Here is a 24,405-nt window from a genome sequence, read left to right as displayed (position 1 = left end):
GATTCACAATCCAAAGATCACTGAAGGAACTTGACAAATAAAAAATTAAAGTCAAAAGATCCAACATTAAAATTACTGAAGGAACTTGACAAATAATAAATTAAAGTCAAGCATAGATCAAATTTGAAAGTCAAAAATGGATTAAAAGAATATGATATTGTAATATCAGGCTCAAAGAAGTATGAAAGAAATTTATGGAACACTTTGAATGGAGGGAACTTTGAGACAGATAGTTTTCTCTATAGTTAGGTTTTTAAAGTGAGGTTCTCAACAATCATTAGAGTTTATCACTTTTCTCACAATATTGAAGTTCCTTCTAAACATAACACATTTTCACCATGAAATGTACCAATCAAGTTCACTTCTCTTCAATCACCAACTTTACTTGAGGAACACACTGATCAAAGGTACTTGAACGTATTTCATCAAGTTCTTTCAATTTTTGCTTATGTTCCTCTTTCAACTGATTCCATGAGTAAACGTCCTCAGAATCATATGTCATCTAGGAAATAATAAATATTTGATCACCCATGTTTTTTTTTTTTTCTCATTTTCAAATTTTTTTTTTCATCATCCTTTTTATTTTTCTTTTCATCATCCTTTTTTAAAAAAAAACAAGGGTGTCATTACACGTTGTAGTACTTTCCTAGACTTTTAAGTACAACAATAGAAAGAAAAAATATTCGTACCTACTTGAGTTCCACCACCAAATATGAGTCATTTAATTTTGTTCCTCCCTTATTCCCCCTGAGTTCCTTACCATTACTCTCTTCATTTTGGAACTTGTAAGTGTAGCTCCATCTAATGATTTTCCTCAAAACATCAATTGATAAAGTATAATAAACTTGCTTCTCACTTCTTCCACAAATTTCCTCCTCAAAATGTATCCATCCATGTATAACTCTTTATGCATCATCAAACCATACAAATCAATGAATATTAACTTAGAGCTCGTGGGAAATAGTATATCTGAAGTGTCCCAATATGGGTGGGATGAGAATTTTGGAAATAAGGATATTTGAAGTTATGAAGTTTTGAAATGTTAATGATAAGAACATAGAATACAACGTAGAGATACAATATTGTATTGTAGAGTACGATTGTACTTAGCACAAACACACAACCTGAAGGTTGTAGAATAATGCTAATGGCTCGGCACAATAAAACACACTCTGCGAATGTAGTACAATGCTCAACTCAATCACGAACACACAAACCAGTCTTGTAGAAAGATGTTGTTCCCGAATACCTACGGTGTGGATAAGTGGAAGTTGGTTAAAAGATATGTTTGTTCCCTCTGACAATATTAAGCAAGATAAAGTAATATTTTATGGGAATCTACTTGTCTAGTTCCATCAATGTTTCTTCCATTGTTTCTTTGGAAACTTAGAATTTTCTTATTTGATAGCATCCATATAGTTCTATTATGAGATCTCTAAGAGCAACTCCAATGGTTTCTTGTAGGGACTTGCTTGCAAATATTATAAATGTTAAGCTAGTAGCTAAACCATTGGTGCACATGTCCTAAATTAGCTTTGTTAGGCAAATTAGCTTTGTAGAGCTAATTAGCTTGAAAAATATGGCAGAAACAAAATAATGTTTTACACGTACAAAATAATAAGTGGCAAGTAGCCAACCATTGGAGTAAAAAATAGCTAGGAATTGTGTAGCTTAAAAAGTTGATATGGCATCACAAGATATAATATGATTTAGCCAACCATTGGAGTTGCTCTAATAATCTTTGGGCAAGTGAGTATGTCTTTTACAACACAAAATATAAGTGTGACACATTTTCTTTAAGCATACATAATTGCCTTATTTAAATATGTATAGGGGTTCCAAATCAACAAAACTCTTGGAAAAGACTATGTTATGCTCATGTCATACTTCATTAAGTATTTATCCTCTAAAGAGTCCTTAAATAGATGAAATCATAAGGAAAGTATATTCACATAATGCATTTCAAGACTTGTACACTTAAATTAACAAGTTAACAATATAACACATTAAAACATGCTATGATATGAATAAGAAAAATGTACCTTATATAATTTTTCATCATGCGTATGATTACTTTGAGGTGTTGGACTAATTTTGATGAAATTATGTTCGAGTTCCTCGAGTGCTAGTTCCATCATCTTCATGCCCTCACATCTTATGAAAACTTTCATTTAAACTCAAATATTGCCAATCCTTCTTTAGAAGTTCATTGACATGCTTTTACCATTTTATCATCATAAATATCACTCTCTATTTAATTTTTATAGAAATCAAGAGAGTGGTTGTTGTGTTCCTTCATCATGTTCATATAAACACTTATGCTCATGAACCCTTACAAAACGATTCGTTAGGTTCAACATTTATGTATATATATCATTGTAAATATACACACTAATAAATCAATTTCTCTTGAAAATAAAAGATGTTAATTTTAAAATCATTTTTCAAGAAGGAATTTGACATTGTTCCTTATAGGCAAAAAGAAGTCATCTTCTGTTTGGAACAACCTAAGTCCCATATGTGCAACATCATAAAATTATATATAATTACCTTATAACCAAGCTACTGGAGAGAGAGTCTCCTAAAAACAAATACCTTTCTTACTGGCTGTTCCTTTCAAGAACCAACATTCTCTGAGTTCCTTTTTCGATGTCATTGATAAATTGATTGAGTGAATGTTGTAATGCACACAGGAACTCGATGACTGAAACTGACAATTTCTCTACTACTAGAGCAGTAGTGGAACTTGTTGCATGATATTGATGTTAGGTTATGATACATATGACAAAACATAAATCATGCGGAAAACCTTAATGCCAGGAAACATATTATTTACACATAATCATTTAGCATAATTTAGGTGCATACACTTTGTAGCGTGCCCTCCCTAGCTGCGTCCGAACCGAACAAGAACAAGTCTTTAGGACTCCAAGTGTCGTCCCTCCGTAGATAGTCCACAGCACGTCCAGATCCGCCTTAAGCTTGACCAACTAGAATCGCCCTTAAGGTTCTAAGAATTTCGGCTAAATAGGTTGCAAGTGTTTGGCTGATTTTTGCTTCAAAATCTTACCTTTGAATACTTCAATTTGTATATAAATTTGTGACCCTAGGCCCCTATTTATAGAGTTATGGAAAAGGACTTATAATCCTATTAGAATACTAATTTAGTTTAATTAGAATCCTGCTAGGATTCTATTAAATAAACTTTATCTATTAGGATTAGAATTTAATCATATGTCGAATCCCGGTAGCTTTAGGATTCGAGTAACACACACACGAGTGGCGCACAAGCACCGCACACCCGCACGCAGGCCTTACGGCCCACGCCGAGCGCACAGCGCAAGGCCCACTCGTCGCAGCCCCTTTGCTCCGCATGCGCGCCTAAGCCTTGGCTGGGCCTTAGCTTCGCGCTGGGCCTGGTCGAGGCTTGGCGTGTGTTTGTTGCGCTTTGGCTTGTTTGGCGATGGCCCGGCTTCGTGCTGGGCCTTCGTCTGGCAGGCCTCGTCCGATGCTAATTTGTACGATACGCTTCCGATTAAATTCCCGATTCCGGAATTCATTTCCGATACGAACAATATTTAATATTTCCGATTCCGGAATTAATTTCCGTTTCGAACAAATATTTAATATTTCCGTTTCCGGAATTATTTTCCGATTTCGATAATATTTCCGATTCTGACAATATTTCCGTTTCCGGCAATATTTCCGATTCCGGCAATATTTCCATTTCCGATAATATTTTCCGATACGTACCATGTTTCCGTTTACGGCAACATCTACGACTTGGATAATATTTATATTTCCGATACGATCCATATTTCCGTTTCCGGCAATATCATCATTTCCGGAGTATTCTTTTTCTTGCCTTTGACGATCTCAGCTCGCACTGAAACCAAGATCCGTCGATTCCGAATATCCATAGATGGAGTATTTAATGCCATTAAATACTTGATCCGTTTACGTACTATTTGTGTGACCCTACGGGTTCAGTCAAGAGTAAGCTGTGGATTAATATCATTAATTCCACTTGAACTGAAGCGGCCTCTAGCTAGGCATTAAGCTCACTTGATCTCACTGAATTTATTAAATTGTCAATTAATACTGAACCGCATTTATTAGACTTATCATTAAATGCATACTTGGACCAAGGGCATTATTTCCTTCAGTCTCCCACTTGTCCTTAGGGACAAGTGTGCATTTCCTAATTCCTTTGTCGCTCGATGCTTGCTCTTGAACATAAGGTAATAGATGTCATCCTTATTACGTCCAGAGGTGTTTCTCGGTTTCCGAGTTCAACTGATCAAATAAACAGATAATCATAGCCTATGATTCATCTAAGCACGGCCATGCATTTTGCAGTTTCTAGCTCTCCGAGTGGCCTTGTACAACTTTTAAGCATCTTATCCCGATTTATGGGAGGACAATCCCAATCTTGCGATCTTGAGATTAGACTTCGTTTGATAGGTGATTACCTGAGCGTTGCCTTTATAGCCTCCTTTTACGGTGCGACGGTTGGTCAACGTCAAAGTAAGCAGTTCTCAAACAAGTAATCTCAAATCACTCAGGTATTGAGGATTTAGTGTCTAATAATTTTAATGAAATTTACTTATGACAGATTTTCATCTCTTACAGTAACGTTTCATAGGTCTGTCCGATACTAGTCTTCCCAAAGTAAGTATCTATCCAAATGATTACGACATTGCCATGTCCACATAGTTCAAGAAACAGAACTACTAGTCATCTTGCATTCTAGTCGTCTAACGTTTTCTATGCGTCCATCTTTATAGAAAACTCCGACCAGGGACCATTTTCAACTTTTGACATTCAAGTTCACTTGATAGATATTTCTTAGTCACAGGACTGGTCCCGACAGTCTATCTTGAATATTTCGTCAAATTGAAGGGACTCATCATTTAATAAACCACAAATTAAATGGAAAAATGAATTCTATTCATTTATTGTGAATGATTAACCAATAATGTTTTACAAAGAATTAAACTCTAAAACTTTAAAACATTGAATAAGGACATCAAAGCCATTCTCCAATATGCTTGATTCCCATAGCTACAGTATGCGAGTTGTGTTTCGCCTGCGGCAGAGGTTTAGTCAATGGATCTGATATGTTGTCGTCAGTTCCAATTTTTCTTATCTCGACTTCTTTTCTTTCAACGAACTCTTGTAGAAGGTGAAATCTACGAAGTATATGCTTGACTCTTTGGTGGTGTCTAGGCTCCTTTGCCTGTGCAATAGCTCAATTATTATCACAATATAGAGTTGTTTGTCCTTTAATGGAGGGGACTACACCAAGTTCACCTATGAACTTCCTTAGCCATATTGCTTCCTTTGCTGCTTCATGTGCAGCAATGTACTCCGCTTCAGTTGTAGAATCCGCAATGGTGCTTTGCTTAGCACTTTTCCAGCTTACTGCACCTCCGTTGAGGCAGAAGACAAACCCAGACTGTGATCTGAAATCATCTTTGTCGGTTTGGAAACTTGTGTCCGTATAGCCTTTAACAATCAATTCATCATCTCCACCATAGACCAGGAAGTCATCTTTGTGCCTTTTCAGGTACTTCGGAATATTCTTGGCAGCAGTCCAATGTGCCTCTCCTGGGTCTGACTGGTATCTGCTCGTAGCACTGAGTGCATACGCAACATCCGGGCGTGTACATATCATAGCATACATTATTGAACCAATCAATGATGCGTATGGAATCCCACTCATTCGTCTACGCTCATCGAGTGTTTTTGGGCACTGGGTCTTGCTTAGAGTCATTCCGTGAGACATGGGTAGGTAGCCTCGCTTGGAGACTGCCATCTTGAACCTTTCAAGCACCTTATTGATATAAGTGCTTTGACTAAGTCCAATCATATTTTTAGATCTATCTCTGTAAATCTTGATGCCCAATATGTACTGTGCTTCTCCTAGATCCTTCATCGAAAAACATTTCCCAAGCCAAATCTTGACAGATTTCAAACATAGGAATGTCATTTCCGATAAGTAATATGTCGTCGACATATAATACTAGAAAAGCAATTTTGCTCCCACTGACCTTCTTTTATACACAAGATTCGTCTGCGTTCTTGATGAAACCAAAGTCACTGACTGCTTCATCAAAACGTATATTCCAGCTCCTGGATGCCTGCTTCAATCCGTAGATTAATTTCTTTAGCTTGCATACCTTTTTAGCATTCTTTGGATCCTCAAAACCCTCAGGCTGTGCCATAAACACAGTTTCTGTTAAAACGCCGTTTAAGAAAGCGGTTTTGACATCCATCTGCCATATTTCGTAATCGTAATATGCAGCGATTGCTAACATTATCCGAATAGATTTTAGCATTGCAACTGGTCAAAAGGTTTCATCGTAATCCACACCGTGGACTTGCCTGTAACCTTTTGCAACCAATCTAGCTTTGAAAACTTCAAGTTTTCCATCCTTCTCCTTTTTCGGTTTGAAAACCCATTTGCTTCCAATGGCTTGGTAGCCATCTGGCAAATCGACCAAATCCCATACTTGGTTTTCTGACATGGAGTCTAATTCAGATTGCATGGCTTCTTGCCATTGCTTGGAGCTAGGGCTCGTCATAGCTTGTTTGTAAGTGGCAGGTTCATCACTTTCAAGTAATAGAACATCATAGCTCTCGTTCGTCAAAATACCTAAGTACCTTTCCGGTTGAGATCTATATCTTTGCGATCTACGCGGGGTTACATTTCTAGATTGACCATGATTCTCACCAAATACTTCTAAAGATCTCTGAGTTTCATCCTGAATGTCATCTTGAGCATTCTCTAGAGTTTTTTGTTCGACTCGAATTTCTTCGAGGTCTACTTTTCTCCCACTTGTCATTTTGGAAATGTGATCCTTTTCCAAAAAGATACCATCTCGAGCAACAAACACCTTGTTCTCAGATGTATTGTAGAAGTAATACCCCTTTGTTTCCTTTGATAGCCCACAAGGATACATTTGTCAGATTTTGGATGAAGTTTGTCTGAAATTAATCGTTTGACGTATACTTCACATCCCCAAATCTTAAGAAAAGACACATTTGGAGGCTTTCCAAACCATAACTCATATGGAGTCTTTTCAACAGCTTTAGACGGAGCTTCATTTATAGTGAGTGCGGCTTATTTAGTGCATGTCCCCAAAATTCTATTGGAAGTTCGGCCTGACCCATCATTGATCTAACCATGTCAAGCAAGGTTCCGTTCCTCCGTTCCGACACACCGTTCCATTGTGGTGTTCCAGGAGGGGTCAATTCTGATAGAATTCCACATTCTTTCAGATGGTCATCAAATTCATAGCTCAGATATTCACCGCCTCTATCAGACCGCAGTGCCTTAATCTTCTTGCCTAATTGATTCTCTATTTCACTCTAAAGTTCCTTGAATTTGTCAAAGGATTCAGACTTATGCTTCATTAGGTAGACATAACCATATCAACTGAAGTCATCAGTGAAAGTGATAAAGTAGCTGAAACCACCTCTAGCATTTGTACTCATTGGTCCACATACATATGTATGGATTAAACCCAATAGTCCAGTTGCTCTTTCTCCAACTTCAGAGAAAGGTTGCTTTGTCATTTTGCCAAGTAAACATGATTCACACTTACCATAATCCTCTAAGTCAAATGGTTCTAGAATTCCTTCCTTTTGAAGTCTTTCTATGCGTTTCAAGTTAATATGGCCTAATCGACAATGCCACAGATAGGTGAGATCTGAATCATCCTTTTCGGCCTTTTTGGTATTTATGTTATAAACTTGTTTGTCGTGATCTAATAAATAAAGTCCATTGACTAATCTAGCAGATCCATAAAACATCTCTTTAAAATAAAACGAACAACTATTGTCTTTTATTAAAAAGGAAAATCCCTTAGCATCTAAGCAAGAAACAGAAATGATGTTTTTAGTAAGACTTGGAACATGGAAACACTCTTCCAGTTCCAAAACTAGCTCAGAGGGCAACGACAAATAATAAGTTCCTACAGCTAATGCAACAATCCGTGCTCCATTTCCCACTCGTAGGTCGACTTCACCCTTGCTTAACCTTCTACTTCTTCTTAGTCCATGCGAATTGGAACATAAGTGTGAGCCACAACCTGTAACTAATACCCAAGAAGTTGAATTAGCAAGTATACAGTCTATAATGAAAATACCTGAAGATGGAACGACTGTTCCGTTCTTCTGATCTTCCTTTAGCTTTGGACATTCTCTTTTGTAATGGTCTATTCCATCACAATAAAGACAGCTTGATGTGGACTTGTCCTGCTTTGATTTAGCATTGCCCTGGGACTTTCCACCTTTCTTGAAGGGTCTCCCTTTAGCCTTGAGTAAATCTTTGGCTTCACAGTCGAGTATTATCTCAGCCTTTCTGACAAGGTGAACAAATTCTGCAACTGTTTCTTCTCTAGGTTCACTTAGGTATAGTTGCTTGAAGCGACCAAACCCATTGTGCAGTGAATTGAGCAAGATAGAGACTGCCATCCTTTCGCTTATTGGTGTTCCTAGTAGACTTAGGCGATCAAAATATGAAAGCATAAGCTCCACATGGAAACTTAGTGGGACGCCTACCATTTTTTTTAGTGCGAAGGAGCTGAACATGTGTTTCTTGGACCTCCATCCTATAACACCTGTTAGGAGAACTAACCTTTAGACCAGACATTGATTCAATCAACTCATGGACGTTTAGGTCTCTGTCCTCCGTGCTTCCACGACAGATATCCCTCAGATTCTTGATGAGCGTAAAAGGTTCGTAAGCTACAAACCTTCTAGCCCATTCATCAGGGATATTGTTCAGCATGAGACTCATAACCTTTTTGAGATCCGCATCCCAGGCGGAAAATCTTTCAGGGGTCATGTCTCTGGCATAGTAGCTTGGCATGGGATGTAACAGCACATACTCAAGTCCATTGAGTCTGACTATTTCAACTAGCTTAGCTTCCCATTCAAGAAAATTTGTTAGGTTCAGCTTGACCATAAGCTCAGAACCCATGATGATGTTTTGATTGTTGTTTGCCATAGTAAAACTACAATTGAAAAGAATAAACAAATAAATAATCATTCACAGTATCTCTTAATAAACTTAAATTTTAGCATACATGCATAATTTAATGTTCATTAAGCATTTTATTCAAGTTATGTGTTCCGGCAGGTGTGAATAAAATGATTCCAAGACCCTAAAACCCATTGAAGAATTAAGCACATAATGTATTTAGACTCAATTCTAAAATCTTTTAGGTAAGCAAAAGCCTTTTGCTAATAGTCTAGAAACTACTCTTGGTTGATAGGTACGTCTAAGAACTTATTAGGTAAACCTATCGATTTTGCCACGACATAAAAGGACTCCTTACTTATATCGTTGAGTTTCACCAAAACTAACATGTACTCACAATTATTTGTGTACCTTGCCCCTTTAGGATCAATAAGTAACACCTCGCTGAGCGTAAAACTATTATTAGATTGATGTAAAGGTTATCCAAGTAAGTGTTATTTTGGCATGGCACCTTTTAACTCAATTTTTAAGTTTGGAACTTAAGGCTCTTACTATGTTGGTTAGATTTTAAGTGAACTAAAATCCTTAATCATGCAACATAATCAAGCCACAATCTCATGCATATTTAAGACATATTTAAAAGCAATAAATAACTTAAAGCATACATAAGATAAATGTGATCTAGTATGGCCCGACTTCATCTTGAAGCTTCAACTTCAAAGTCCGTCTTGAAAATGGATTGGAAACTCCATCTTGAATTTCACCGTGGGAGGCGCAATTTTCTTCAAATAGGATCAGCTATAATTAAACTAATTACAACTATTTGATGGTACGCAGACCATATTTGAATTGAAAAACAAATTTGGTGCATTAGACCAATTACATTCAAATTAATGGTACGCAGACCATATTTTCTATCCTATTTGGGCCATACTAGTCACTTCATAACCTGCAAAACAGTACATATACAATATATACCATTCATCCATTCATTATCATGAATGACCCACATAGCTGGTTTGTAAAACCACGTTGTATGCATCACATAAATATTTGCAGCAATTAATCAAGGGCACCAACAATCTACCAATTATTCAGTCCTTATTAATTCTAATCAAGTTGTTTAACCTTAAAGGATTTGTAGACCTAATCAAGAGTTTATGACTAAAATTGCTCCCACTTAAACCAATAACTTTATATGCTTTACTAATTTTAAACATAAAAATGTATTTCTAGTCTAACCGGAAACATAAAAGTTTAATTAAAATTTAAAGCTCATATAAAATTATAATCGAATCCATTTATTTAATTTATTTTTCAGTTGAATAAATTTAAATTAATTCGAGGTTTAATTTTGGTAAAATAATTAGTATAAATAAAATTTATAATAATTATAATATTCAAAATTAAAATCCGAGAAAACAATTTAAATTATTAATTTTAAAATTAATTAAAATTATTTCCGAACTGAAAATTTAAAATTAAAACTAAACACATCAATAGTTTGCAAGACGAGGCACTTGGGCTTGCGCCCAAGCCCCATCGAGCTACGAGGCCCATGCCCCGTGCCATTGACCGTTGCACATAGCCTGCACAGCCATACGCACGCACGCCCCATGCAACGCACACACGCAACCTTGCGGGCTACGCTGCGCGCAGCTTCGTGTTGCGTCGTGGCTGCTGCCCCTTGGCGAGCTTGGTGCGTCGTGGCGCAGCGCACTGCTGCCCACACGCATCGTGCTCAGCGCTGTGTGCCCACTACCCTCGCCCATCGCCCTGCACGCACGCCTAGGCCTAGAGCCTTGCGTGCCGCATAGCTCGTTGCTCGCTGCATTCGTACCGCACGGGCGACGAGCTCCCTTGCTAACAACTCTATAGAGTGACATGACAACAACCAACACTTGTTTTACTTATTAAAATATCTACCCAACCCCACTTATTTTATTACTTTATTTCATTCAATTTTCTTTCTTATACTCATGTCCGACCAAGTGTATCTCCTACATAAATACGGAGAGAGTATGTTATTTAAAAAAACACAACCAGTTCGAATATACATTTAACCAACCTCCCTTCCCTCGGAGACAAAACAAAGTCAAACAAAGTTCACCTCCTTTCCTTTCCAAAAAAAATAAAATAAAAAAAGTTTACCTCCTTCAATTTATTCACAGCTCATTCGAACTGCCATTTTCTGATGTACTCGCTGCCTGATCATCACCGCAGCACCACTGACCGGAGAAACGCGTCCACCATCGCCGGAACTCCTTCATCCCCACGCACCAGCCGCCTGCGGCAGCGCTAGCCTACGTTGTTTAAGCAATACCGGTACAATCTTTTATGGAAATTCGCTTTTTTTTTAACCCTATTACAGGGTGCCAGAAAACCAGAAACTTTGTGTTTTTTCTTCATCATTTTTCTGTAATTTTGTGATTATTTACATTAGGGCTTATAAATGTGTTGTATTTACACTTATTTTCATTTGTTTTTGAGGTTGTATTTGGTTTTGGATGTGTCCATTTTACTGTTTTCGCTTTCTTGGTACAACGATTGCTAGAAGATTAGATTTTTTTTTGAGATAAAATGCTGTTGATCTTGTAAATCATGTGTGGCTATTCTTAGTTATTTGAGTATTTGCTATGTTTTGTAGATGTGGATTCCTGTTTTAGTTTAGGCTTTCTGTGTTAAATAGTGTGTTTGCCTGCTTACATATAATTGGGTAATATTTGATTAATTGTGTGATTAAGTGCTGAATTAACTGAAATGTGGGGATTCCCTGGTGTGTGGGGTTTTAAAGTGTTCATATAGATGCATATATAGCGGAATTGTAGGAAACTATTTCCTAACATCTATCATAGGATCATATACATAGCAAACATATGAATCAATCAATAAGGATTAGATGTACAACCTTTGTAGCGTGAATTCCCAGTTATATGCAAGTTTTGAAGATCTGAGAGTCCCAATTGTTGCTCCTCTAATTAGTCCACAAACACCAATTACCATCGTCTGCTAGAGCGGAAGAGTAAAACTCTTGCTTTTTGGTGGTATTCGCGCCGGTTACAAGGGGAAGGAATTAGGGTTTTCATTCTCCTTTAGTTGTAAAGATATTGCTTAATGTGTAATGCTTAAACCCTAATATTATATCAATATATAATAGAAGAATTTTAGGGCACTATTTGGCCAAGCTTCTGCGAAACAATTTTTGTTCCTTAGAAGTAATTTTGCAGAAACAGTTTCTATAGAATCACTTTTGAAAAACAGTTATGTTTGGCCTCACATATTGAGAAGCATTCTTGAGAATCAGAAACAGATTTATAATGTTTGGCTATTCTTTACTTTAACCGTTTCTAGCCCATTACTTATCATAAGCTTTTGGCTCATAAATTATCATGATAGTTTATTTTGCAAATATTATATGTTATACTATTATCAAGAATTTTTTTTTATTGAAATTGCAACACACCCAACCAAACCACCTGTGGTCCGTACATATGCAAGGCGACAGAAGAGGAAGAACAACTCTGCATGATCAGCAGCCAAGGCAGATGCAGCAGCAGAAGGAGTTGCCACTACCCTTGGTGGAGGCAACGATTATATGCATTAATGTTTTTTGTCTTATACAGACCTTCTTAATGTCTTTTGTCTTTATCTGATGTTTTGTAATTAAAAGGGAGGGAAGCAGAGAGAGAAATCTATCTGAAAAGTAATTGGTGGAATTGGGAGAGTGAGACCTCTCGAAAGTCTCTGTGTAACAAGCTTTATGCTTTATCCATAATACAAATTACAACCTTCCTCTATTGCTGTGTGTACTCTGTTTTTCTGGTTAATTTCTGGTTGTGTGGTGACTGGAAACCTTAGTGTCTTCCACTTGGTATCAGAGCAGGTGAAGGATGCCGGTCTCGAACTCACAACGTTTGGACGGCGTCGATCAGGTCTTAGGAGAAGTGAGAGAGCAAATCAGTTCTCTGGATAGTCGGTTGAATGGGTTGGCAGAGTCCATTGGGCGAAGCGTGGCAGAGGCGGTGGCCCAACATATGGGGTCATTGAAGGACACAATCCAGGAGCAGGCCCAGAAGGCAGGTGAGACGGAAGTTCAGAAACACCACGAGAAGGTGGAAGGAGCAATTTCTCTGCTAGACGGTCGGCTGAGCCGTTTCCGAGATACTCAGTCGGGGCAAATGGCAGAGCTTAAAGATCAACAGGAGAAATTTCAGAAGGAGATGCGTGAGTTAGTTGCTGATCTCAAGAAGACAACACCACCGTTGGACCATAACTTTATTCACGTGGAAGATGAAGCGGACAACTCAAAAAACCATGAAGAAGAAGGGGGTGGTCGAGTGTTTGAGAAAGGAAAAGGGAATTGGAAGTATCGTAAGATTGAGATGCCTCTGTTTGAAGGGACAGACCCGGATGGGTGGGTGTTACGAAGTGAGAAGTATTTTACTGTATGCCATCTCAGGGAGGACGAGAAGGTCGACGCCGCGGTGGTGGCCATGGAAGGCGACGCATTAAAATGGTACCAGTGGGAAAACGGGAGAACTCCTATCAATTCCTGGGCAGATTTCAAGATGAGAGTCTTACACCAGTTCCGGCCGCTTAACGTGGGGTCATTGCACGAGCAGTGGCTGGCAACCACGCAAACCACCACCGTGCTAGATTACCGCCGCCGATTCATAGAGATGGCCGCCCCACTGAATGATATTCCAAATAGTTTGCTTATGGGCCAGTTTATAAATGGGCTCAAGGAGGAGGTCAAGGTAGAAGTACGGTTGCTCAGCCCTCTCACGCTGGAGCAGACCATGGATTGTGCAACACGGGTCGAGGAGAGAAATCGGGTCAGTAACGTGAAGAGAGGGGGAGTCTTCGGAGCCGGTCAACACCGACCCGGATCGTTTTCCATTTACAATCCCGGATCAACAGTAACTGGGTATGGGTCAATTTCGGAATCAGTTGCCAGCAAAGGAAGTGTGGGTTTAAACAACCCAAATTCACAAGTGGGCTTACCAGGCCAGAGCAAGTTGGGCCCAATAAGTGCCACCTCCACACAATCATCAGTAAACCATCACCAACCTTCATCTTTTAGTCGTTCATCAGGGGGTTTCAAGAGGTTGACAGAGAGGGAGCTCCAAGAAAAGAAAGCTAAGGGTTTGTGCTTCAAGTGCGACGGAAAATGGGAGATCGGCCACCTTTGCCGCCGGAAGGAGTTGAGCGTCATTCTAATCGACGAAGATGAGAAAGGGCAGTGGGAGGAGGACCACGTGCCGGAAGTGTGGGTGGAGAGGAACGAAGAGATGTCGCCGGAGGTAGCATTAAACTCAGTGGTGGGGTTAACTAACCCGAAAACCATGAAATTGATAGGGGTGATCGACGGAAAGGAAGTGGTAGTCATGATCGATCCCGGAGCAACACACAATTTCATTTCCCTGAAGACCGTGGAAGCCTTAGGAGTTCCGGTGACTGGTTCCGGCGGGTTTGGCGTATCTCTAGGCAACGGTGAGGCGGTGCGAGGAACGGGAGTATGCGAAGGGTGGTGCTAACTCTAAATGACGAGGTAGTTATCAGGGAAAACTTTCTCCCTTTGGGTCTGGGTAATTCAGATGTGATATTAGGGATTGAGTGGTTGGAGAAATTAGGGACAGTCAGCAACAATTGGAAAAAATGACATTCCAGTTGGAGGGCCGAATGGTGGTTTTACAGGGTGATCCAAGCCTATACCGCACTCGGGTGTCACTTAAGGCTATGATTCGAACACTTCGTAAGGAGGGGGGAGGTGTTTTGTTGGAATTGAATATGATGGAGGGAGGACAAGGTGCAAGGGAGCCAAGTGAGCAGATTACGGAGGAGTGGCAAGGGGTAATTGGGGAGTTTGGTTCCGTTTTTGAGATGCCGATGGGTCTGCCGCCACCAAGGAGTCGGGAGCACGCAATAATCCTCCGCGAAGGGAGTAATCCGGTAGGGGTGCGCCCTTATCGCTATCCACAGTTCCAGAAGGATGAAATTGAACGGTTAATCAAAGAGATGTTAATGGCAGGCATCATTAAGCCATCCACAAGCCCATTTTCAAGCCCAGTATTGTTAGTCAAGAAGAAAGACGGGTCATGGAGGTTCTGTGTTGATTATCGGGCCTTAAACCGTGAGACAATCCCTGACAAATACCCCATCCCAATTATTGACGAACTCCTTGATGAGTTACATGGAGCAAAGTGGTTCTCGAAACTGGACTTGAAGTCCGGCTACCACTAGATTCGGGTACGGCCCGAAGATACTCCGAAAACAGCTTTCCGAACTCATGAGGGCCACTACGAATTTCTGGTTATGCCGTTCGGTTTGACAAATGCTCCAGCGACATTCCAGGCTCTCATGAATGAGGTATTTCAGCCCTACCTTCGCAAGTTTGTTCTTGTTTTTTTTGATGATATTTTGATTTACGGCAACAGTAGAGAGGAACATCATACTCATCTGCGAATTGTGTTGGAGACCTTGCGAAAAAAAAAGCTCTATGCCAACTTAAAAAAATGTGAATTCGGCAAGGAGCGAGTGGCTTATCTGGGTCACGTTGTCTCTGGGGAGGGTGTGGCAGTTGATTTAGAGAAAGTGAAAGCTATGCTTGAATGGTCAATACCAAAAAATCTCAAAGAACTGAGGGGTTTTCTGGGTTTGACCGGGTACTATCGGAAATTCATATTTCAGTATGCTCAAATCGCCCAACCTCTGACCGAGCAATTGAAGAAGGATTCCTTTGGCTGGAGTGAAAGGGCAACAGTGGCTTTTGAAAAACTCAAAAAAGCTATGTGTGAGGCACCGGTCTTGGCAATGCCAGATTTCAAGAAAACATTCGTGGTGGAGACGGATGCATCAGGTTTTGGACTTGGTGCGGTATTAATGCAGGAAGGCCGACCCATCTCGTTCTACAGTCGCATCCTTGGTGTGCGGGCTCAATCCAAGTCCGTATATGAGAAAGAGCTCATGGCTGTATGCTTGTCCATTTTGAAATGGAAACATTATCTTTTGGGCCGTCACTTCATTGTGAGGACTGATCAGCAGAGCCTTAGGTATATTACCCAACAAGCAGAGATAGGGGCTGACCACCAAAAATGGGTTAGCAAGCTAATGGGGTTTGATTTCGAGGTGCACTATAAACCAGGAACCTCCAATAGGGTGGCAGACGCTCTGTCACGAAAGCTGAACGGAGAAGTGGAGTTAGGGATCATGGCCACCACGAGAGAAGTGCAAAAAGGGGAGCTTGAGAAGGAGATTGAGGGTGATACTTTCATCCAAGAGATAAAAAGGGGACTGTTGGCAGGGGAGAGCAAGGAGGGCTTTGAAGTGAGGGAGGGAAAGGTCTTGTATAAAGGGAGGTATTTGATTCCTAAATCTTCTTCTGTCATCCCTGCATTATTATACGAGTATCATGATTCAGTGGTGGGAGGTCATGGAGGGGATGTCAAAACCTATTTGAGAATGGCCCAAGATTGGTTTTGGCCCGGAATGCGCAAGGCGGTGGCTGATTATGTCAAGAAGTGCGAAATTTGTCAAAGGCACAAACTCTCTCAGCAACAACCAGCAGGTCTCTTACAACCATTACCAATCCCCACTCGGATTTGGGAAGACATAAGTATGGATTTCATCGAAGGCCTACCAATCTCTAAAGGAGTCGACACAATATTGGTAGTAGTGGACCGCTTGTCTAAATATGCTCACTTTATCGGGCTCCGACATCCCTTCACGGCAATGTCTGTAGCAGAAGCTTTCATAAGGGAAATTGTGCGCCTCCATGGGTTTCCTTCATCCATCATCTCTGACCGTGACAGGATCTTTCTAAGCATATTCTGGAAGGAATTATTCCGCTTGCAGGGGACAGCACTCAAGCGAAGCACAGCCTATCACCCACAGACGGACGGGCAAACTGAGGTGGTAAACAAGAGGCTAGAATCGTATCTGCGTTGTTTCGCGTCAGAGCAACCACGGGGCTGGGCTAAGTGGCTAGCATGGGCTGAATTCTCATACAATACGGCACCACATAGTTCGACTAAAGTCAGCCCTTTCAAGGTAGTGTACGGAAGGGACCCCCCATCGGTAATCAAGTTCAGTGTTGGGAAGACATCAGTGGGCAGTTTAGAAGAAGCTTTGCACGAACGTGATTTGATGTTAGATGAGTTGAGGGTGAATCTGGGGAAGTCACAGCAGAAAATGAAGGAGTTAGCTGATCGGAAGAGAAGGGAGGTCGATTTACAGGAAGGGGAGTTAGTTTACTTAAAGCTTCAGCCGTACCGGCAAAAGTCGTTGGCAAGGCGACCATTTGAGAAGCTAGCTGCTAGGTTCTATGGGCCGTTTCAGATCATCAAGAAGGTTGGAAAGGTGGCCTACAAACTACAGTTACCCGCGGAGTGCAAGCTACACCCGGTATTTCACATCTCACAACTAAAGCTTGCGGTGGGTACCAACCTCAATCCACTACCTATCCCGGCACAACTGACCCAGGAATTGGAGTTGCTGGTGGAACCAGAGGAGGTGAAAGAAGCCAGGTGGACACGGAGACATGGGGAAGATGCACTCGAGGTACTGCTGAAATGGAGGGGTCTAACTGAGTTTGAAGCAACATGGGAAGATGCGGCTCAGATCAAGCTAAGGTTTCCAGATTTCCACCTTGAGGACAAGGTGAATCTTTTGGGGGGGAGTATTGCAACACACCCAACCAAACCACCTGTGGTCCGTACATATGCAAGGCGACAGAAGAGGAAGAACAACTCTGCATGATCAGCAGCCAAGGCAGATGCAGCAGCAGAAGGAGTTGCCACTACCCTTGGTGGAGGCAACGATTATATGCATTAATGTTTTTTGTCTTATACAGACCTTCTTAATGTCTTTTGTCTTTATCTGATGTTTTGTAATTAAAAGGGAGGGAAGCAGAGAGAGAAATCTATCTGAAAAGTAATTGGTGGAATTGGGAGAGTGAGACCTCTCGAAAGTCTCTGTGTAACAAGCTTTATGCTTTATCCATAATACAAATTACAACCTTCCTCTATTGCTGTGTGTACTCTGTTTTTCTGGTTAATTTCTGGTTGTGTGGTGACTGGAAACCTTAGTGTCTTCCAGAAATCCAAAATTCTAACATTTTTGTAATTACACGGTTTACAATCCAAAATCATTATAAGTTTTAAAGAGTTTTCCAAAAATATATTTATATCCAAAAGTTTTTATTATGTTGTCGTGTCTAATATCAGTTGGACACTTGGACTTGTAATTTTACCTCAAGTACCCTTGTCGAATCCTTGGCACTCCGATATGAGTTTGGAATTTAACACTTTAATCTGGGTCAAAATCATGGAAAATTGTAACTGGCAAATCAATTTAATGAGACGAGACTTGTTTTATTATTTGATAGTTATCATAGTAAATTCTCATGTTTGGAATAATCTCACTTTGATTTTCATTTAAATTTCATTTAAAATCAGTTTGTCTGATTAATTATACTGATATTGGCCTCGTGAACTAATAGATTTGTTTGCTTTAGTTTAAGCAGGAAGTTTGTTTGAATTGGTGGATCCCTTGGTCTTTCGTTAGGAAGGGAGTTTTGCTTTTAATTATCAAAGCAATTTCTCAATGTTGCTGCTTGAATCCAACAATATTTCCACCTGTACTTTTTTACAATGAAGTCACTAGTCATATCTCTTTTTTATTGAGCATCTTTAATTTCAATTTGCCTTTTTGTTGTTGTTGTAAATGTAGTAGCCTTGGTGGCAAGTACAGGTGATAATCTCATTTGCAGATTACAGCTAAAAGTTACTTTGCAAAATTATCATTTTACAGCTTTTACACTAGTATAGCTGGGGTTGTGGGTAAGAACCAGAGGAGCCTGTCGAGACCATGCTTGTCCCACAATTAGTGGAATAGATTGTTTCTCAAAAGTACTTTAGGATAAAATCTTAGTTGCTGGTTATCTTAGGTGGTCTCCTTTACTCTTGTACTCTAAACATGTTCTTTGTACAGTTCAGGTGATATTTCTTGATATTAGTATACAGTCAACTGCTGCTCATTTGTTTTCTTGAAACCAATCCCCACCTTCTGGTAAAGTCAGTTTCAAGTTCAATATAATTTCCAAAAAGACCTGCTAAATAAACAAATCAAGCAAAGAAACTGAAAACAAGACTAGAGAAAGTCTGTCCTGTATCTCTGTAAAGTGGCGTCTAACATTGACCTTGAAGGGGGGGTGGTTATAGCCATTATAGCTCTCTTTAGAACCAAAATCTTTTTAGTATAAATTATTTCTCGTCAATTATATGGGACCGAGGTCACCGAGCAAAACTGCATGCAGAACAGATGGAATGCTAAATCAGAAATTCGTATTTAGCGGCTTGTATTGCTCATCTTACCTTCATGGCCCTCCTATCTTCCACTTCTATTTCTCTGCTGGTTGTTCTGTTTCATGGATGGGTTAGTGGTGCTTTGTGGACTCGTGGTGGTTTGGTAAGATAGGGGGGTGGAAGGGTGGCGATTTTGGAGCCGGTGAGGTTTGCGGTGGTCGGGCTGTGAAGAAGAGGTGCCCATGACAGTGACGGAGGCCGTGGATTCGGTAGCCAGTATGTAGTGGACATAGTGGTGTATTGGTGGCATAAGAAAGGGAAAGGAATACCTTGGGGGTGTGGGGGGAATCAGAATAGAAGAGTTTGGGGGAAAGGAGGGGGTAAAGGGAATGATTGAAATGAGATTACAAACAACAAAGGGAATTAGCTGTGTTCATTCTCTTTCCCTTTCCTGAATACCCCATATCAAACGCCCCCTAAGGGAGCTAGATGATTTAGCTTGACTTCCTTAGGTAGGCTCTAGAGTCTGAAACCCTGAATTTATACAGAATGTGTCTTGATAGGACTAGGAGACCTTAGTTGGCAGATAACTCCTTTATGTTCTTCTTTTCTTTCCTTTGTTGTATGAGTTTCATGAAAACCAATTTGTCATCTGGGTGGGGCCAAAAGTCATTATTGGAGCACCTATTTGTAACTCTGCTTTCCAGAATTCTACTTGGTTTTTTTGAGTACCCAAACAGATTTGGGTCCTTTGTTAATTGCTTCTGCATCTTTTGAAGTGGCTGATTTAGTCGTTTTTTTTAACTATTGCCCGTTGCAATAAATTATAGTGTGGGATCCCGGTAGTTTGATATGCAGGATGTTAGTTCCATTGTTATCTATGCAACAGGAGGAGCAACAAAATCTTGTTATCGTTCCTACAAAATCTTGTTTTCCACTTACTCCAAATCATTGCTCTTTTCTTCCAGGACCTAAAGAAAATGGTCACTCTGTTCCCATGTTCCCAGTTACAACAATCCCTCTTTTTCCCGTTACGAATGATGTTTTTTTACTAGCATCTATAAGTTGTTAGAAACGTACCGTGGTCCTCAGAAATTCTCATTTATATCCCACCAACTGGGGGGGGGGGGGGGGGGGGTGGGTGGGTTTACTTGAATGTTTTAAAGCTTTTAATTTAAGATATTTGTTTTTCAATTCATGGCTAGTGTGTTCCTCCCTTTTGAGATGCCATTCACAATTATATGGTTGTATGACTTGTGACTAGCCTTGTAAATTGACTGGAAGTCTATTACTAGCATATAACATATTAATTCTTTTTTCTGTTTTCCAGAACATCTTGATACACTCTGTTTCATAATCATCAGCAGTACAATAATGGAAGACAAGGTAATGACAACAGACACCCTAAAATCAACAAAGGAGCTAGCAGCAGAAGGTCGGAAGCATCTAGAAGAGACAGTTGAGGCAGCGTTTCGGATCTTATCTGCAATGAATGATGAGCTCTGCAGCCCAACCTTGTGGTCTACAACTACCTCTTCTCCTTCTGTCATTCCTGATACTAGTACTGCCACTACTATCACTGGTAATGGGCATAGTGAGGGTTCAAACAGCGATGTTTCATTAGATTCAACCCACCACTTTGATATGGGTGGTGGCACTCTTGAACAAGCCCGTCTTCGTTATAAATCTTCTGTGGCTTCTCTTCGTGTTGTTCTCAATGCCATGCCTCAGTACCACAAGGTTAGTTTCTCTACAAGAATTTGAACTTCTACAGAACTTGGGTAGTTATTTACAGTATGACTAAAACTTATGTCCCCCCCCCCCCCCCCCCCCCCCCCCCGCTGCTGATAAATGAAGTTTTTTTTGACATTGTGTTTTCTTAATATCGAATGACATTTGCTTAAGTATTCTCAAGATATGAGAGCCATAAAGGGATCCCTCAAGATATAATATTTTTGACTTCATGCTTTTCATATCATTTCCGTCAAGATTAACATTCTATTTGTACAGGAAAAAGGCTAAGTTTAGTTTAAAGGGAAAACAATCCCTGGAAACCAAGTCTTAAATTTCCATCAGTTTTGTTTGTGAAATCAGAAAATAATGCAAGTTACAATTATTTTCAAAAAAGATGGAATGTCTTGCGGCCTTACCTCCTTTTCTCCCCCCTTAAACCAAATACAGCCTAAAGGAGGGGTTTTGTTGTCAGGATATGCTTTACAGCCCATAGGCCATGGGGGTCGACTATGATCGTTATTTTCTTGTTTGCTCAATGTTTTTCCCCTTCAATCAATATTCAATTATTGGGTTTTCAAACAATAGGGTTGCTGCTGCTGTGTTTGTAGGCATCTGACTTGTGCAATTGTTTTCCTTTTGGCCAGGAAGAAGTGGATGGTTCTGCCTCGAAGGGAGATGGAGCTGAAATCGGGAATTTAGAATATCAACTATCTAGTTTGAGGATGGTAATGTTATAACTTAATTTACTGTTAATTCTTCTTTTCTTGAGAAAAATTTACTGTTATAAGTCCAGCTCCCGTGAACTATTTCCGTTTTCATGGAGGCATGATGTTGAGTGCTTGTGTGTGGTTTTGGAGGTTATCATAGCGCAGGAAAGAATAGTTTTAAGATCGAATGTTCCTCGTCAATGTTGTTTAACTGCTAGTAACCTAATGTGACTGATGGGATGGGATTTGTTTAAAGGATATTTTAAGTAACTTGGTTTGAAGATTTAAGATTGTGCCATTTTAGATAAACGGGAAATCTCTACTCCTAATTATTTTCTGCTTTTGGTAATTGCAGGATCTTGCAAATAAGAATAAACACCTCAAGCATCTCATAGATCAGTTTCGAGATCTTATTACAGATATATCAACTTGGCAAAGTCCTTGTTCTGTTGCAAGATAGCTTGTTTTGAAGCACAATGCATTGGCAACTTCTGTGCTAGTTTTTTGTCAAAGGGAGCCTCCATCATAATCGTTGCAGTAATTAGAGGAAACTGACTACCCTTGTCAACTTCGAAACATATATTGACAGGAATTGTGAATGCTGCAACTCATGTTTGTATTTTCATCAGCTATAATTTTGATTTAAGAAACCCCTTGTCATATGCTTTGTAGTAGTAAAGCTTACATTCTATTCAATATCAAATCATCAAACTATCTTTTTTGCAATGACTGTTTGGGCTGTGGGAGCAGTATTGGGCATTGAGTTCTGGACCTTTATGGGTTTATCCATATGCCTGGATTAGGGTGATGGGATTATTGCCAGTTTGACAGCCATATTTTTTGCAAATAATGAAAACATATTGGAATTTCATTGTCTTTTCGATGTGTAGTTGTTTCCGTATCATATAATTTTTAACTTCAAACGATCTGATTTCTCATGCCAATTGTCTTTCACATATTAAGAGGAGGCTGCCAAAGGTTTAATGTGGTCTTTCAGGTACTCTTCTCGAGGAGGAAGAAGCTGAAAATGAGACGTGTTAGTGATGCTGATACAAAAAGAACCTCAAAGAAGGGCCGGGGTTGATCTTGACATACCAATGGATGATAAACTCTCGGACTTGTTACAAATCCGGTATTGCTTAATTATACGATTTAATTATACTATGTCCCATTACTGAATTTGTTTTCATGTCTTTCTGTTTTGATTTACTGCCGGCATTCTGTATCTCTGGATCTTCCATTCTTTTAAGGATTCTGCCTAAACAAAGGCTACAGTATAAACTTTCGAGATAGAGGCACTGTATAACGGTAATGCTAGATCTTTTGTTCTTAAGACATTTGTTCCACAGTATGGCCTTGTTCAACTGAACTGAACTGCCAAATAAGTCCTGAAACTGCAATTAAGCCAAAAAGAACAGGGCATGCCAGTATTACAGGACATTGACTTTTTATTGTCAAATTTGTCTATCCAGGAGTTTGAGATTGAGGAGAAGTCCCTGATATCCATGGCTCTGAGGAGATGGATGAAAGGCAGACTGGATATGAAATTCAGGTTCCTTTTTTAAGCGTTCAAGGTATAATTTTTGATGCTTTTCTCTGCCTTGCTGATGGTAATCTGTTACGTCATTAGGTCTGTAATAATGAATTTTATAGAAACTGTAAACGGAATATTTTGTTATTGTTAAAGCCCTTATAATATGATTAAGTTAATGCAAAACTTCGCCGTAGTTTTTCTTGTCACTGTCATTTATATGCATCATGGATGATGTATTATGCTATTGGGACTGATAAAATTTCAACATATTAGCGTGATTAGGGTGGTTTTAGGTCCTTTATAGATAGATTATCATCATTATTTGCATTTTCAAGAGTGTGATGTAAATGTTTCCGGCATTGTCGCTCATATTTGTCATTATCATTATTGAATTATGATTGATCAGGTGTACAAGTTAATAAGTTATGTGGCGTTTGAAGACGACATTCACCCTTCCGGCTTCCCCCAACAAAGGCAGAATTGAATATAAAACTGGTATTTTTTTTTCTTCTCTCTGAAGTCTGAAGGTATCTATGACTTATTCAGGAGCCTATTTTTAAAGCTTTGATTTTGACACTGGTTTGAATTTTCCCGAAACTGCAGATTGTTTTTTTTTGGCGACTTTGTGCTTTCAATATTGAATTCTTCCCATTGACGTTGTGATTTCGACTTTATAATTTTTACAAATCCGGTCAAAAATCGATTGGTGCTGCGTTATGGGACTTATGGGGTCAATTTAACTATCTTATTGTAACTTTATGTCCTACTGTAGTTTACAAGTGTAAGACTGTGTTTATATTATGTCATACGAGTAGTTTGGAAATCCGATATGGCGATATGTGATTCATTTGGTTCTCTACAAGCAAGCATGTTGAACCTGAACAATATTACAACGATCTTCTAAAATCATCCATAAGTTAACTACTCCACATACAATGTCATCGTTTTAACATGATGATTCGTGGAAGGGCCATTCCTACCGCGAAAAGAGTTCATTCACAATAAGACTCCGTTTGGTTTGGTGTAAAACGTTTTCAGTGCAAAATGATTATCCATGGAAAACGTTTTCAAGGTAAAATACAATTTCAAACTAGTTTTCTATTGTTTGGTTCCTTAAAATAGGATGGGAGTAGATGG

The 24,405-nt window shown here is 39.5% G+C and overlaps 1 protein-coding gene across 6 annotated transcripts; it reads left to right on the top strand.

Annotated features, from left to right (window-relative positions):
• Positions 1–11,068: 11,068 nt before the first annotated feature.
• Positions 11,069–24,091, top strand: LOC110776651 (mediator of RNA polymerase II transcription subunit 30). Of its 6 annotated transcripts, XR_008926522.1 has the most exons (9): positions 11,069–11,314; positions 20,624–21,033; positions 21,672–21,752; positions 22,090–22,346; positions 22,732–22,866; positions 22,985–23,042; positions 23,207–23,308; positions 23,675–23,763; positions 23,872–24,091. XR_008926522.1 is itself a non-coding variant. In XM_056835293.1 (4 exons), exons 2-4 carry the CDS (start codon positions 20,668–20,670, stop codon positions 22,192–22,194), a joined length of 552 nt encoding a protein of 183 aa, XP_056691271.1. In that variant the 5' UTR covers positions 11,069–11,314; positions 20,624–20,667; the 3' UTR covers positions 22,195–22,611. The 6 variants fall into 6 exon arrangements, 1 of the variants encoding a protein (XP_056691271.1); XR_008926523.1 differs by lacking the exon at positions 22,985–23,042; XR_008926521.1 differs by having other exon boundaries at positions 22,985–23,308.
• The last annotated feature ends 314 nt before the right edge of the window (positions 24,092–24,405 follow it).

Source organism: Spinacia oleracea, chromosome 1 (genome assembly GCF_020520425.1).
Source record: "Spinacia oleracea cultivar Varoflay chromosome 1, BTI_SOV_V1, whole genome shotgun sequence".
NCBI classification, from domain to species: domain Eukaryota; kingdom Viridiplantae; phylum Streptophyta; class Magnoliopsida; order Caryophyllales; family Amaranthaceae; genus Spinacia; species Spinacia oleracea.
Note: the sequence above shows the minus strand (reverse complement) of the source record. Positions and strands in the feature narration are given on the sequence as shown.